The sequence below is a fragment of the Bidens hawaiensis genome, unplaced genomic scaffold (genome assembly GCF_021521415.1).
Source record: "Bidens hawaiensis isolate Kalapana, Puna unplaced genomic scaffold, B.hawaiensis_p1.1 tig00037791_1, whole genome shotgun sequence".
NCBI lineage: Eukaryota > Viridiplantae > Streptophyta > Magnoliopsida > Asterales > Asteraceae > Bidens > Bidens hawaiensis.
The window spans coordinates 102,196-118,248 of record NW_027496620.1 but is presented as its reverse complement, the minus strand read 5'-3'; the positions used below and the strand labels follow the sequence as shown (position 1 = coordinate 118,248).

General features: G+C 33.3%; 3 protein-coding genes across 3 annotated transcripts; all 3 read right to left on the bottom strand.

Annotated features, from left to right (window-relative positions):
* Nucleotides 1-1,329: 1,329 nt before the first annotated feature.
* LOC143589743 (high-affinity nitrate transporter 3.1-like) lies at nucleotides 1,330-3,108 on the bottom strand. Its single transcript, XM_077070422.1, has 2 exons — nucleotides 2,554-3,108; nucleotides 1,330-2,019 (listed from the first exon to the last, which is right to left on the bottom strand). The coding sequence occupies exons 1-2, from the start codon at nucleotides 2,678-2,680 to the stop codon at nucleotides 1,541-1,543; spliced, it is 606 nt and encodes a 201-aa protein (XP_076926537.1). The 5' UTR covers nucleotides 2,681-3,108; the 3' UTR covers nucleotides 1,330-1,540.
* A 4,551-nt stretch (nucleotides 3,109-7,659) lies between these two features.
* On the bottom strand, nucleotides 7,660-8,867 carry LOC143589756 (high-affinity nitrate transporter 3.1-like). The gene is made up of 2 exons (XM_077070432.1): nucleotides 8,697-8,867; nucleotides 7,660-8,199 (listed from the first exon to the last, which is right to left on the bottom strand). Exons 1-2 carry the CDS (start codon nucleotides 8,824-8,826, stop codon nucleotides 7,742-7,744), a joined length of 588 nt encoding a protein of 195 aa, XP_076926547.1. The 5' UTR covers nucleotides 8,827-8,867; the 3' UTR covers nucleotides 7,660-7,741.
* Nucleotides 8,868-14,018: 5,151 nt separating this feature from the next.
* On the bottom strand, nucleotides 14,019-15,914 carry LOC143589755 (uncharacterized). Its single transcript, XM_077070431.1, has 2 exons — nucleotides 15,441-15,914; nucleotides 14,019-14,784 (listed from the first exon to the last, which is right to left on the bottom strand). Exons 1-2 carry the CDS (start codon nucleotides 15,719-15,721, stop codon nucleotides 14,148-14,150), a joined length of 918 nt encoding a protein of 305 aa, XP_076926546.1. The 5' UTR covers nucleotides 15,722-15,914; the 3' UTR covers nucleotides 14,019-14,147.
* Between the last annotated feature and the right edge of the window lie 139 nt (nucleotides 15,915-16,053).

Here is a 16,053-nt window from a genome sequence, read left to right as displayed (position 1 = left end):
GTACATACTCAATCAAAGGTGAAGCCCCTAGACCATGGGGGTTTCAAGCGAGCACCTGACGGCTGACCCAATGGGGTCCAAGTAACAACCCTGGCAGGGGTTGCACTGGTTGGTGAGATGAAAATGGTCGGATTTGAATTATAGAAGCTTCATTGGAAAGGCAACAGATTTGAATGGCTGGTTAAAAGTTGCATGAAAATGGTCGTTAGTAGGAACTGGTGATCATCAATTGAAATCATGCATCACTGGCAAATGGCTGTCAGTAGTAACTTGGTTCAGAATATTCCGCTGATAATTTTCACTTATGTAACTGCCTACAGTTATACCCAGTCTCATGCATTTTCACGAAGAGCTGAAACGTTTCACCAAAATCGTTGTGATATTTTAATCTCTATATATGGGGTTCATTTGGTTTGATTTAGAGAAGAATTGCTACTATGTTTTCAAAGAAAAAAACACTCGTTCTTTGCATAAATGTTTCTGTCTTATCTGATTATTGATTTCATATACATTTTAACAATGAATGAAACACATGATTCCAAAAGCTATTCAAGTTGATTAGTATATTAAGCCTAGGCATACCTATCTCAAGATTCCAAGCTTTAATTAATATCACAGTATATTCATTTGTGGTCCCTAATTAATTTTTTAATTAGCAGATTTGTTATATCTTTTTGTCAACTATCAGTTTACACCTGCAAAGCTAAGGCACGTCACACTATTTATTTTTGTCAACTCTTGAGGTGTTCATGATGTAGATGTTATACATAAAAAGATTAGTCTATTCACACTACCTAATGCTTATCTTGCAGTTAATTAATCAATTTCACTTATGTAATATACACAAATTACTAAAAGAGTAAACTGCGGTTTTCATCTCTGCGGTTTGTCCAAATCTGCGGTTTTAATCCAATATTTCAAATTTGCGATTTTCGTCCCTGTGGTTTCATTTCACTTGCAATTAAACCCGAACTCACTAACACAGTTAAGTATAATTGTTAAACCATCAACGTGCACCTCACGTGAGAGGCAATTTTGTAATTTTTCTCCCCAAACAAACCCTAGACCTACTTCGCAAGCCCTCTCACGAGAGAGGTTGCGGTTTATTTGAGGAAAAAAAAGACAAAATTGCCCCTCATGTGAGATGCATGCTGATGGATTTAACGGTAAGACTTAACGGGGTTAGTGGATTCGGATTTAATTGCAAGTGAAATGAAACCACACGGACGAAAATCGCAAATTTGAAACTATTGGACTAAAATCACAGATTTGGACAAACCAAAGGGACGAAAACCATAGTTTACCCTTACTAAAATTATGAACAAATTTGAAAAGATTAACCCAAACCACTTTCTTATCCACATGTGTTGTACAATAACATTCAAAACAAGAAAGAGAACATGTTCCTTAATATGCTTTAAGGTAAAAAAAACATGATCAACTACTATATCTATTACAACAAACTTTTATTTTTCATCACACCCAAACACCACCACCAAAAGTGAAAAACAAATTAGATATTGTTTTTCTGTTAATAGCCTCATTTGGAAGCCTTTCCTTTCCTCTTCTCCATGTAAAAGAAACCAGCCAATGAGACGACGGAGAAAGCCGAAAAGCAGACCGACGCAATATCAAGCGACTTGTGGCGACCCGTGATCGCTTGGATCTCAAACAAGTTGGTAGTTTTGTGAGCATCTGTGGTTTGACCATATGCCACCTCTACATCCTGAGCATCAAATGCATAGACCCTCACAAAATACACTCCAGTAGGTACATCTTTCTTAATAGTATACGTAACCGTATTGTTTGAAGCTGCGTACGGGCGAGCCACAATCTTGTGCTGGCAAGTCCTGTCCTTTTTCAAATGGTCCTCAGTTTTCCTCCATTTGCGGTCCTTTTGACTGACCGGTGCGTAGCATAGTTTGACCTTTACGGTCTTGTAGTCCGAGTCTGTCCCAGATGGGTAACTCTGGTTGAATCCCCATGTCACTGTGATTTGATCATCTCCCGCCTTTAGAACTGCAAAACTCAATTGAAATCATATTAATAAAAATAGAGTGAAGCAGTTAACTACGGTTTTCGTCTATGTGGTTTGTCCAAATCTACGATTTTAGTCCAATAGTTTCAGATTTGCGATTTTCGTCCCTGTGGTTTCATTTCACTTGCAATTAAACCCGAATTCACTAATACTGTTAAGTCTGGTCGTTAAACCCATCAGTGTGCCTTTCACGTGAGGGACAGTTTTGTCTCCCCTCCCCCCCCCCCCTCCCGCATGAGGGGGCATGCGAATTAGGATTGGGATTTTATTTGGGGAGAAAGAGTACACTGATGGGTTTAACGGCCAGACTTAACGGGGTTAATGAATTTGGGTTTAATTGCAAATGAAATGAAACTACAGGGACGAAAATCGCAAATTAGAAACTATTGGACTAAAACCGTAGATTTAGACAAACCACATGGACGAAAACCGCAGTTTACTTATAAAAATATATTCTTGAGTTGATCATATTATTCTTGGATTGTGTTAAGTTAAAGTCGGAGATATATTCAAACCTTGGCCTTGAGGGTGTGTGGCAGTGACCGTAAGAGTATTCTTAAGCTGCGAAAAGTATGACCCTCGGGTAGTCGCTACAAAGCACGAAAACAGAAGAGAAACAACCAAGAAGCTAGGAACCTCCATTGATGATTAGATGATGAGAATATTGATAAAGATTCAGAATCTTTGTAAGGTATATATAGAGCCCAATGATGCAAGTTAAGATATTTATGAAGTAATACATGTATTAGTTTAATCTCTCTATACATTCTAAAATAATGAAAGTCAACTATAAACCATCTGTCTTGTTGGAATTTGAAATGTATATAAAATCTACAGTTTGCATAAATAACTCTTGATCATGTTCAAGGGATGAGATGTGGCAATGTTACATAAGTTGACTTAGTTTACACTCATAACATTTGTGTATAATTTTGTGGGGTGTCTCCTAATGCATTGAAAGAGCCCAAGACTAATTAAAGGATTCGAGTTTTGCATAAATATATGGACTTTTCCTTGTTGGGAAAGGTACACTAGCCAAGGTTGACTAAGCCACAAGTAAGTTTGGTTTCTCATATTCAATCCATTGGTTTGATTATAACCACCATGACTTGGTCTCTTGGGTGAATGTGAATCCATAGTGGTGCATACTGCATAGCATTGATTTTTAAAAAAAAAATTATAATCTAATAAATTAAAACCGGCTACGTAACGTATATGGTTTTCGTATGATTATGGTTTTGGTTCTCTAGCTTTTAGAACTCATGCGGTTTGAGTGAAGTTGGTTTACTTTTATATTTATGATTCGTTATTAATTAAGGTACGAATAAGCTGACCATTTTACATAAGTGGTGGATCGCACTTCAATATATGACAATCGGTTTTATCAAATCCAGTTGTCATGATTAGTTGTTTGTTCTTGATAGAATTTTGTAACCGCTTACATATGATATCGGGTTGTTATGGGTTGCTTACATCCTACATTTATCGGATACTACCAATAACTTTGTGAGATTCTATCAAGTATGGTGGTGGTTATAGACTGATGAAGACTCAATTTGGTTTAGAAAACAAAGGCAGCAAATAACGTCTCTATTAAGTGTTTCACGAGTATGGGATTATATTATACTCAGTCCGATTACCCGAAATCATATACATTATTTACCCGAATCATATAACCTAAAAATGTTAATTTTAATTTATTTTTTCCTTAATCTATGCTTCATTCTACTAACTACATATCTAATAAAATAAAACTCTCTTTTTAAAATGTATTTTGATGATATTATTTATAGTTGAAAACATAAAAGTATATTAAAATAAAAATGAAAAGAAATATACTTAAAAATCTCGATGGGTATTTTTTTAACAAATTAATGGGTATACGTGTTATGCGCTAAAAAAAACCAGTTTGGATTTTCAAATCGGTTCATTACCCGACACGGTGCTACCTAAATCCAAACCGGTTCATAACCGACCCGATGCTACCTATAAAACCGATTTGAGCCAGCCTGATTCAAACCCTACCCGAAATGCAAAATTGGACCCCGAGGTTTGAACCGACCCAGATCGAACATATATGTTTTAAATATTTTCCACCAAAACCAGTTTATGCCTCAATCCAATTTGCCTCAAGCCGGTTTTGATCAACCAAAACCGGTTTTTGAAAAGACAAAAAACCCTTTGTATGTAGATATGCCCGACACACAACGGGTAACTAATATTACCCAATACGCATCCCATACCCGTCACCTTTTCTATCCATAATTTTTTAGTATGCATTAAATATAGAAACGTCACATAGACAGATATTTTTGTCTAAATGAATATGATAAATTTTTTTCGTCTAAACGAGTTCTTAACATATTCACGTAAGTAGATAAATTATCACTCGATCACACACATTTGATCAACTAAGTTATTTTAATCAGGGTACTACGTCATGTTGTTAATTTATATGTTATATAAACAGATATTTTTTCCTTGGTTAGTTTGTGTATTTGTCATTCTAGAAGACAAGATTAAACAATGAAAAAATAAATGTAATTTACTACTATAGTATTAAGTCTTGATTCTTGTGCATATGAATATGAGGTTTAGAGACTCGTTTATATTAGAGGTGTACAAAATGGGTTTAGAAGAAAAAACGGTTCGTGTTATAAACAGAACCGGTTTAGTCAACACGTGGTAAAAAAAGTTTTAAGGCAAAAAAAAAACGGTTTTTCCTAAATCGGGTTTCTTTTTAAACCGGTTTGGTTATTCAAAGTCCGAATCGATATAAGAACCGCCGGGTTGGGTCGGCTTGAAACTGTTTGGCCAGTTTTGGGTTGGTACCAGGTCGGATTCTAAACCGATTTTTTTTCCATCTCTAGTTTATAACTTCATATAACATGTGCATTCAAGTATTCAACTATAGAGAGCATAAATGTAAAGCCCAGGCCCAAAATGGAGACACCATTAAAGCCTTAAAGGTCTTAACTCTTAACCCATTAAATAACTTAATTAATCACTCTTTACTTAAAAGACTTGGGTACAATGTTTTATCTTATACCTTTGTGGATGTCGAAATTGCCTTTGTTTTGTTGAGAGGGGAACGTGAATACGATGGTGTTATACGTTTAACCTTACACGCTAAATCAGTTAAAACTACGTAGTTTTAATTAAAATTCTTTAATTCATTTACATTCAATATGCAAAGCTTATTTCCAGAAGTACATAGTAAATAAAATCCTTTCTGTGACTCTATTTCAAAGACTTTCAGTGTCAATATAATAAAACTTAGCTTTATAAGATGTAAAATTAATATTGCCAATGAATTCATATTTCAACAATTAAAAAAATCGAATGCTATTAATATGAAAGGGAACATTACTCACATTCAAGATATGATAGTTGCATAGGTTTAATTGTTTTCTGTAAAATAAAAGAAAATATACAGATGATACAAGTTTATACAAAAACCTTTGTAAGTTCAACAATTGTAACATGTAATACATACTATTAACTAAACTGAAAAACATCATCCCTACAAATTGGACATCCTAGGTTATTTCTTTTCAACCAATTCTTGATACATTCCTCATGAAACCTATGCTTGCATGCCAATGTTCCGCTCATACAGTCCTCTTTGTACTCGTCCAGACAAATTGCACAAACCTCTTCATCGTCGTCGTCATCATCTTGTTCCTTTCTAACACACACACTTTTCTTCACCACATCTTCGAACGCATTCAATCCATTACATAACCCGTCACAATACAATACAAAACTTGCCATCCTCATAGCCTCTTGATGATGGGCTTCGGTCTCAACATAATCCAACTCTTGACCACTCGTATCATAGCACACGAATCGTGAACTCACTACCGACTCCTTATCCGAAGAGAATATCAACCAAAGAGTCTTGTTAGGGGGGACCGTCTTCATACAACTCGGTTTTAATGCCTTCATAGTAATCAAAGATCTCCACTTTTTGACGGATTTCACCAGGAGGGGGTGGCTTGATGTCGATTATTCTATCGACGCGATGATAGCAAGATTCGGCATTCACGATTGTGAAAGTCCTTGCACTTCGGTTTACAACACCGTATGAATAAGAAGAAGCCATAGATGATTAACAAAATTATGATTTGAATAGATTTATAAGTAGAATTAATAGCTTGGAGGTTAAGTAAATAGCTAATTTAATAGATTTATAAGTAGAATAGCTTGGAGTTTAAGTTACTAAGTAAATAGCTAAATTATATCGTTCAAAAAATATAATAACAATAAATTTAAAACCGAACTTTGGCGGTTTAAATAACTAACTAATTATAAACATCCGAAAAATAATATCATTTATAACCATTATTCTTTTATTAGTATACTTAGACCATGCATAGTCAAAATTAAACACACCGGGGTATTTTACGTCATGTGACGCTTAATGAACTTTTGAGCATTTTGCAAAAAAATTGGCATGATAGGAAAATATTCCCCCAATTAAACCTCTCTCTCAAAACCCTCAAAGTGTGAGCCGTCACAACATTATGTACATAAAGTTGCGCACCAAAGCGTCACCCATAATACCTGTTAGGTGGTATTTTGACACCAAAATGCCACCATAACATTCACATTATAAATGGTCTTACATTTAGATTAGATTAGATTTGTTGTTCACGTATGCTGACAATTACAAATGTAACGGGATAATGCTAAACAATGTCTATATTAAATAATAGAACTGTAATTTATAACTATAAATATCATCATAGTGAGTATTACTAAACTATTTTAATAAAAATGGCCTATTTAAGTTAAACTATTATTTAGTCTAAGTTTTTATTTTGTTTATTTGTAAATTGTAATATATTAGCATCTAATAACACCAACCATAAATTTTTATTTCATAAAGTAACTAAAATAAGTTTAAATCAATAAGAACTTTTCTAGATAGAAATAGAGATAAAATCATGGAATAATAAGTTTTTAATATTGTTTAACAAAGTCACACACCCTAAAATATTAATCCAAATTATGAGGACAACATTTTAATAAGTGTTATGTTTTAAAAATCAAGTGACTTCAATAAAAGATATTTGAACATTAGTTATTATTTAGTGCTTATTTTTCAGGGTTACTTAAATAGAATAATCATAAAATTGGTTAATATTTAATGAATATTTTTTACATAATTATATTCTATTTGAAGTTGAACTTGAATAAAGTAATTAATAAATAGCAACATGGTTCACATACTTTTCATTTAGTTCACTTAATTTACAGAAAGAAAGAAAGAAAATGTTGTACTTATAAAAAGAAAATCACAAAACTTGAATAATATTGAAATGAAGAAAGAAAAAAAAATGCAAGTAACTTCAGTAAAACTTTGAAATCTATAAAAAAAATCAATTATATTACCCTTCTATATCAGATGATTTAATTTTGAATATTGGTTCAGCTCAATGATTTTTCACTTTATAAAATTATATTTTCAATATATATGACTAATATAATTAAAAAATTTATAGAAACATTGATTCTTTTTTATTGTCAAAACAACATTAAACAAAGGTGGAGATTAACACACAATAAATACATGTACAATTGAACAACTCCTTAAAACAATCGTGACAGTTATCAAAAACATTTTCGATACACACATTATTAACATGATAAATCAAACTTCACTCCTTTGTGACAACATATCACAATAGTTTAACCAATTCACAATATTATGACTAGCATAAGAAGCCATGCATAGCGATATCCGAAAGAATTACCAATCACCGACCACGCTCCTGACCCCTTTTGTTCGCTAACGACCCCATCAACTTGAAACAAGTTGGTGGTCTTTTGGTCATTCGTGGTCTGACCATACGCGATCTCATGGTTCTTAGCATTTATGACAAACACCCTAACAAAATATGTAGCCGACGGAGTGTCTTTTGGAATGGTCCATATAAATGTGTTGTTTGCGCGTTTGTATGTTCCATTTGTGATGTCGAATGGGCATGTCTTGTCAAAATCGAGGTTGTCATCTGTTTTTCGATCGTCTCGGCCTGTTTGGCTCAAAGGTGCATAGCATAGCTTGGCTTCAATAGTGGTGTAGTTGGCATCTGAAACTGTTAGGTTAGTGTTGTATGCCCATGTGATTGTAAGTGTATCAACACCTGCCTTCAACACTACAAAAAAGAATTGTTACATGTTATAGTGGTTACATTTCAAATATGTATAGATCATGCTAGTAACATTTGTATTATTCATGTTGAATAAATGTTTTGTAAAAGTATTTTTTTTTAAATAACATATCATTTATTTGTTAAAGACGTTTTATAATAAATTAAAAAATAGAACTTGTGGTGTAATCAAACTATATAGCAAATTAAAGAAAATCACTATTTTAATAGGAGGGAGGAGTGATAAATTAAAATCTAGACTTTAACATAAGTCTGACATAACATCCCATATTTAATAGAATAGAGAGACTAGGAAAACCAACTTTTAAATGGTCTACAAAGCTGAGGATTAAAATCGACTGAAAAATAATCATTAAAAATCACCTAATTAAAGCCCAAATTTTAATACGTAGAAATCATTAATCAGTTTTGACTTTTGATATATACAAATTACTAATTTTCGAGTATATGTATGTTAAAAATATTATTTGAACATGGCTAACCTTGGCCTGGTGTAGCGGAATCGGAGACAATGAGGGATTGGTTAAGAGTAGAGAGGTGGACATTATGAGCATAAGAAGCAACCATGAAGCAAGAAAGAATGAGAAGAACAGAAGTAGGATGAAGCTCCATTGAAAGGTTGACTTTAAATGTAAACAAAAAAGTCAATATGAGAGAAACTCACTTCAATTGTGATTATAGAAGTTTGGCCAATACACTATTTATAGATGGTTACTTGGTTACATCAAGCCATTAATTCATTCCATTTTATAAATATTTTATTTAATTAGATCACAAATATTCTCTCTCAACTCTACAATAGTACAATATCCCACAACATAAGTTTTAAATGGTTGACCTTTTTAATAACTTCCAAAATGTTGTTAACTACTTAGTTCCTAAATTTATATTTTGGTGTGAAGGATGTGCCTCAAGACCTAAGAGATTTATAAACTTAAGTCTTTTAATTACTTACAATATTACAAAATGTGAAAAATATACAACTTCTACAATAAATAATATATCTGGTTTCGTATCTCCGAATACCTTTTTTAACTGAAAGTACTTAATCAGTTTACTCTTTTTATGGCATGGGATCACCTTCGCACACCATCACCACCACCACCAACACCACCGTCCTTGGACGATCAACTTTTGGTACCTTTTAACTAAAAATATCTAAAGGTTGATATTGTGTCTTGTAAGGCATCTGCTCTCTTAAAGGTTGATGGATCAAATTCTACAATATGTTAGTATATTTAGTTGATAGAACTATTTAGGAGTAGGTTAGTTTGTCGTTAAAAAAAATAAAATTTTCGTACAAAAGCTTAGTAAATATAATTTTGCACGGTAGCTAGACATACCTTGGTAGTTTTTGATATTTTGTGAAATTAGCCATATTTGTGAGAAAGTTTAGCCAATAATTGGCTATTTTTAAAAAGTTATATAAACATATGACACTTAATATCATATTAAGAAAGTGATATTCTAACAGTTTTTCCTGTTAGAAAATCCTTCTATTCATAACAACTAGCTAATCAGAAATATCATATAAGTTAATTTAATTTGTTATTTATTATTTTTCTAATTTCGTAAGGTTGATCCCGTCATGTATGGATAATTATAACAAAAGTCAAAACATTAAAAGATGTAGTACATAATATCGTACATTTGTACTTTTTGAATTACACTCTTTCATGTTATAAGGTTGACCATAGTGAGAATATATGTAGGAAACTAATTTGAAAATATTATTAACTAATTCATCAAGTTATAAAATATTACCGCCAGAGGGCAGACACAAGAAGTAAACCCGGGGGTACAAAATATTTTTTGTATAACTTCGATTTATGTAACCGAATTCCGAGCAAACATTAGGATTCCCCTGCATCTTAAAGACATTTTCAGATATCCATGAATTTTTCTTTTAGATCCGTCATTGATCACCATTATTTTTAAATGACAAATGAGGTACACAATTAGTCAATCACACCCCAAAGACCATCTTTACATTTCACCCATCAATCCAAACTCCATATAATCTATGAGAATTAACATGACCTCCTCAATAGTAATGCTAGTAAGAGAAGGTTTTTTTGTTCTCAAAAACCGTCTTGTTACAGGCCTTCCAAATACGTTGAAATAACAACCACATGAACCGTCTTGTTTTTAAGTAGCCCAAGTTGTATATGGCAATGAAGAGACATGATACCACTAATTGAAAAGTGAAGAGAGGGAATTTTACACCACTTACTAAGAATTTACCACACCAAGTCACCATTTCACATGAGACTAGAATGTGCTCGGCCGTCCTTGTGATCATTGTTCTATATGACACTACTAGAAAAGTGTAATGTTCCTACGAAAATTTCCAACGCATTTCTTACGAGTGCTATTTCCTACACATTTCCAACGAAATTCCCATGAAAAAAGAGAACCATAAATTTGCAACACAATTGTAACAAGTTAGCAACAAAAAGTAATTGTGTAAGAAATGCGTAGCAAATATTCCAACACAATTCCAACAAAAAGATAGTTGCACGCCTTTATTAACATTTTCGTGAGAAATGCGTAACAAAAAAAAACAAAATAAATAAATAATATATTTCGTTGGAAATGCGTAGGAAATATTTCCACGTAATTCTAATTGATTTTTATTTTTACTATGTAGGTTTTGATTTTATATTTAATCTTATATAAAAAATATGGATCTTTTTGTAAGTTTTTTAACATTTTCGTCATAATTGCGTAGGATTTTTTTTATTTTTATTTTTTGAAAATGCATTGAAAACTTGAAAAGCAAAATGATAATTAATACATGTAGATATATAATTATTACTATAATAACTATACTATTAATATAATTATATTATTACTTATTATTATTATTATTTGTATGTGTACGTGTGTGTATGTTTGTATATGTAGATATGTATGTATGTATGTATGCATGCATGCATGCTTGTGTTTGTGTATGTGTGTGTATGTATGCATGTGGGTGTATATTTATGTATGTATGTACATAATAGGTTTTGGATCTACACATAGGAGTTTTATGTACAAGCGAAGGAAGAAAAAACACGGTGATGTTTGGAAGACTATGTTATATAACGTAATTATTATTACAGAAAAGTTATTAATAATTAATAAAAAAGATGATGTATGTATGTATATGTGTGTGTACTTGTGCATATGTACTAGAATGTTCTCGGCCGTCCTTGTGATCATTGTTCTATATAGCAATCGTCAGGGTTCGTAAAAACACTTCGTTCTATATGAGCGTCGTATTTATTCGCTCACGATTATTTATTATTTAACTTGTTGTAGTTTAACAAAATGCAATTTAGTTTATGTTCTTTGTGCATGGGTTTATTTATGAGATACGAGGGTTAATACTTTTCACACACTGACACACATTCGATTAATGGACTTCTGATTGGCGAAAGGCCCAAAGCAGTCAAAATAAATTGTGCACGAGGGTTTATTCATGTAGCGTTGTTGTTATTGTTGTTGTTGTTGGCGTAGATTGTAGCAGCGTAGCTTGTTGACTGTTTGTTTTGTTTCGATGTAATCTACAATTTAGTTAATAAATAAAAATATGATGCAAAGCACTCAAATAAATTGGGCTTAATGGACTTCTGATGGGCCAAATGAAAACCAAAAATAAATTTGAAAGAAATGGGTCACAATGCGATTAAGGGATGAAGTGATTAAGTAATCAAACACTAAACCATTATCGATTGCTTGTTCTTATCTTCTTCATAGCAGGGGTGTTCACGGTTCGGTTCGAAAGCATGAAACCGTCCAAACCGGTCATCGGTTTGGTTTCACGGTTGGTTTTCTTTCTTATCTTTTGATCGTTGGTTTGAAAAGTTTTAAACCGTGCCGAACGGTTTGGTTTACGGTTTGTACAGAGGACCAACCGTATGAAACCGGACCGAACCGTATAATTAATTATATTTAATTTTTAAATAATATAGATGTGTGTTGCTAGACATATTTATATAAAAACTGTTTTAGTAGATATATACATTACTATATACGCACAATAAGTAAATAAATGGGCTCAGCCCAAATACGAAATACACAAACCTTGGCCTGTCTAATTTTTAAATGAAAACTCAAAGTTGGTGTTTAAGATTGTAAAAATCTGTTAGTTATTGAGAGCATTACTATGATATATCAAACAAAATTTTGGACATTTTGTATAAAATTCCAACATGTTTAAACCGTGAAACCAAACCGTTACTAACGGTTTGGTTCTGTTCGGTTTAAGAGTTTAACGGTTTGGTTTCAGTTTACGAAAATAAAAACCGTTACTAATGGTTTGGTTCGCGGTTTGCCCTAAAAACCGCGAAAACCGGACCGTGAACACCCCTATTTCATAGCATTTCGAAGTCTTTTGTGTTGCTTGCTTCTTTGTTTTATTTAGGTCTTTGGCATTAAAGTTATTTAATAGCTAGAGTAAGTAGGTTATTACAACTCGTATGACTCTCTCTTTTTCTTTTTTGTTTTTATAAAAGCAAATAATAATCATTTTGTTGTCATGAAAACATAGAGGTTGTGTTAAAATATATGATGACAATTCAATATCAAACACATATATTTGTTATAAATGTTTCTTTTATAATGATCATTATTTTTATATTTTGCATGTTGTTAATGGGCTTGCACTTGGAGTTGGACAACGGCTAATGGGCTTGGACAACTAACGGGCTTGGAGTCTAGAAGTTGGGCTTGAACGTTTGTGTGACTTCTGTGTTCACATGGATGGAGATGTGGAGCATATAAAAAGGAATTGAGAGACGGTGTTAGGGTGCGAGAGCTCATATTGTCTTTACGAGTTGTTTCATGATCTTTCATCTCCAAATATTGTTTCTCTCAAATTAGGGTTTAATATCGGTTACACTGAATTATATTCGATTTGTATTGTTTTTTGTTGGGTTGTTAGTTAGCCGATCATCTTGTTAATGATCTGTGTTGGTTTATGTATTTCGAGGGTGATCGGTATTGTTTCATCTTGATTTCAGATTTTAATCAAGAATTCTTTTAACCCTTTATTATTTGAAGAACAATAAAGGTTCATTTGTGTTTTGTGACAGGTTGCCAATGGAAATGACTACCTCAACACCAGCCCATCAAAGGTAAATGCGGTTGAAGAGGTCATCCTATTTGCATTACAATGGCAAGTTTTCATCCTCTTGTGGTGCATCTTGCATCATGCATGCCAAGTACACACAAAAAAAGCTCCTAAATTGATCAAATGTTTATGTCGGATATAAACATGAAAAAGTTATACATCGTCTCTTTTTTTCTTTTTATAACGACCAACAAAGTCCAACCACTCAGATATACCCATTGGTAAAAGATCATCCACGCCCACAATTGCAGACAACGATGGTGACGCAACCCGTCACCAATTCCAAGGAAAACCCACTGACCAAAGGCCCACTATGAAAAAACCCTGGCTCACACACGATACTTTTATCACGAACGAGACTCGACCTGACAAGCACCCCTAAAGAAAATCATAAAAGTATCGCTAAAATACTACTCCTTTCGTAAAAGTTGATGGTCCAAAACTCCAAAAGTATGAATCCCATTTCCATGGATGACCCACCACTTAAAAAGTGACCTCTTTTTTGGCCCCTTCCACTCCAACACAAAAACCAGCCTAGCCACCTAACTACTCCACCTCCACATGCCATATTATTAATTATTATTATCATCATCAACATCAACCATCATATTTCAAAGTTAGAAAAAAAAACAAAACCCGTCATATTTTAAACATAAATATATGTACAAATTAGTGTAATCCCATAAACTCATGATACAATTTGATTGTATCAACAAACATTTGCACTCACAAAATAAAATAAGTAGCCTCGTTAAATTAAATGTAACTATACATATACACTTAGTATCAATATTTTGGCACATACAATCTCATCTCATTCAACCTTCCATGCATATAGAAACAAGCAAAACTCATTTAACTCACTTGGATCAACCCCATCTACCGAACCTGAACTCGGCAACGATAAAGGCGACGACGGTCCTGATACTGCAATAGAAGTATTTGGAACCGCGAGTTTAAATATAAACAATGCATGCCTTAAACCAGGACTAAAAAGCCAATCATGAACATCCCAATATACTTCAATTCTCACTTTACCAAAATGTAGGCATTCATTACCTCTAAACTTCCAATGTAGATGCTTCACATTGACCATTAATCGATCGTCTACTCGTATCTCCATCGTTGGAGCAACGGCATCTCCAACGCCTTTGTTCTTGCATTCAATCGAAAGCTCGTGAGATCGGCCCTTTTCGTGAAACTTTAATCTTGTTGAAAACTTTTTCTTCCCAAAAACATGTTCTTTTCTTGATACTAAAACCGGGTCGTATAATGCCGGCCTGCAGCCGGTTTTTCGATAAGCGTCTTTCTTTAAATCGCCTAGCATAAGCACCACTTCTTGATCACAAACCACCGCAACGTAATACTCGGAACTTGGTTCAGTCTCACCGTTAAATTTTGCGGCTTTTAGGTCCCAGAATACATCCAAGGTTTTACCTGTGATGCTAAACCTGAATGTAGTTTTTAAAAGACTTAGTTTTGCTATCCAAAAAGGGCTAGCAGCTAGGGATTTGAAAAAACCAAATTAACCGATCCATAACCAAATTAACCGATGAAACGGAACAGATATAACCGAACCATGCCAAAAAACCAACAGGTCAGTAAAATTATTTTGAAAAATGACAATTATGGGTCAATTATGGTTAACATGGTTTTCATACCCGACAAGGCCGAATCGAACCGGTTATATGTACTTTTCTAATATTATAGATTACATGTATTTTTTTTTAAGTCATGTAATATTAATATATATAAAATGTGTAAAATGTGTAATAGCAATTGATTCCATGATCAAATGTTTCAACTACAAGCCTAGATAATGCTCAATTATATTGTTTTAACTTTTAAGCTATTTTTTAGCTAGGTCCAATTTCACGGTTAATTAGCTCATAACTAACATGCTATAACCCTTAACACTGATTAACCAAAACCAAAATAACGAATAAGTTATATTTATGTTTATTCATTAACTGACATCTCAGTTATAGTTTTGAGCCACAACCGACGCAAACCAACTCATGCACACCCCCCAATGGCAGTTGCACAAATATAAAAATATAATATTTATTATCTATTAATTACAATGTAATAAAATATTATTACTAACCTTTTGGATCCTTGTTTTCTCCAAAAGCACCAAGGCTTTAGCTCCACCTTGCATGTGGACTCGGTCTCTGTTGACACATCTCCATCAACGGAGACCGTTAACCCATGAAGGAGCATATGCTTGAGCCATGTGAAGGTGATGAAACGACAGCTTCCCGCAATTTGTGTCTTGTAAACAGACATAAAAAGCGTCTGACCGGACTTTGTGACCGTTGCATATTGGTCTTGATCACCAGCACCAGATGAGAAACAAGATGGGATTCCTATAGGGTCTTGTAGCATGTTTAAGGTTTGATGAAAATGTGAGAAGATTTAGGATGTTTTATGGGGTGAAATGTGTGTTTGTCAGTAGTGATGGAATACAAGAAAGTGTTCAAAGTTTAATGTGGAGGTAGATGAGCAGTCAGATAATTAAAGTGAGTGCATTGAATTTGTTATTATTTTTTTAAATCCAGATATCTGTTGTTTAGTTATATTATATTGTGTAATGTATATATTTATATTGGAGGTTACATGCTCCTCAACCACTTGAATTTGACTGGTAACTGTAAAAATTATTCTATCTTTCAACACTTTGTGATTGGAAATTATGTAAAGAGAAATTACTATAAATA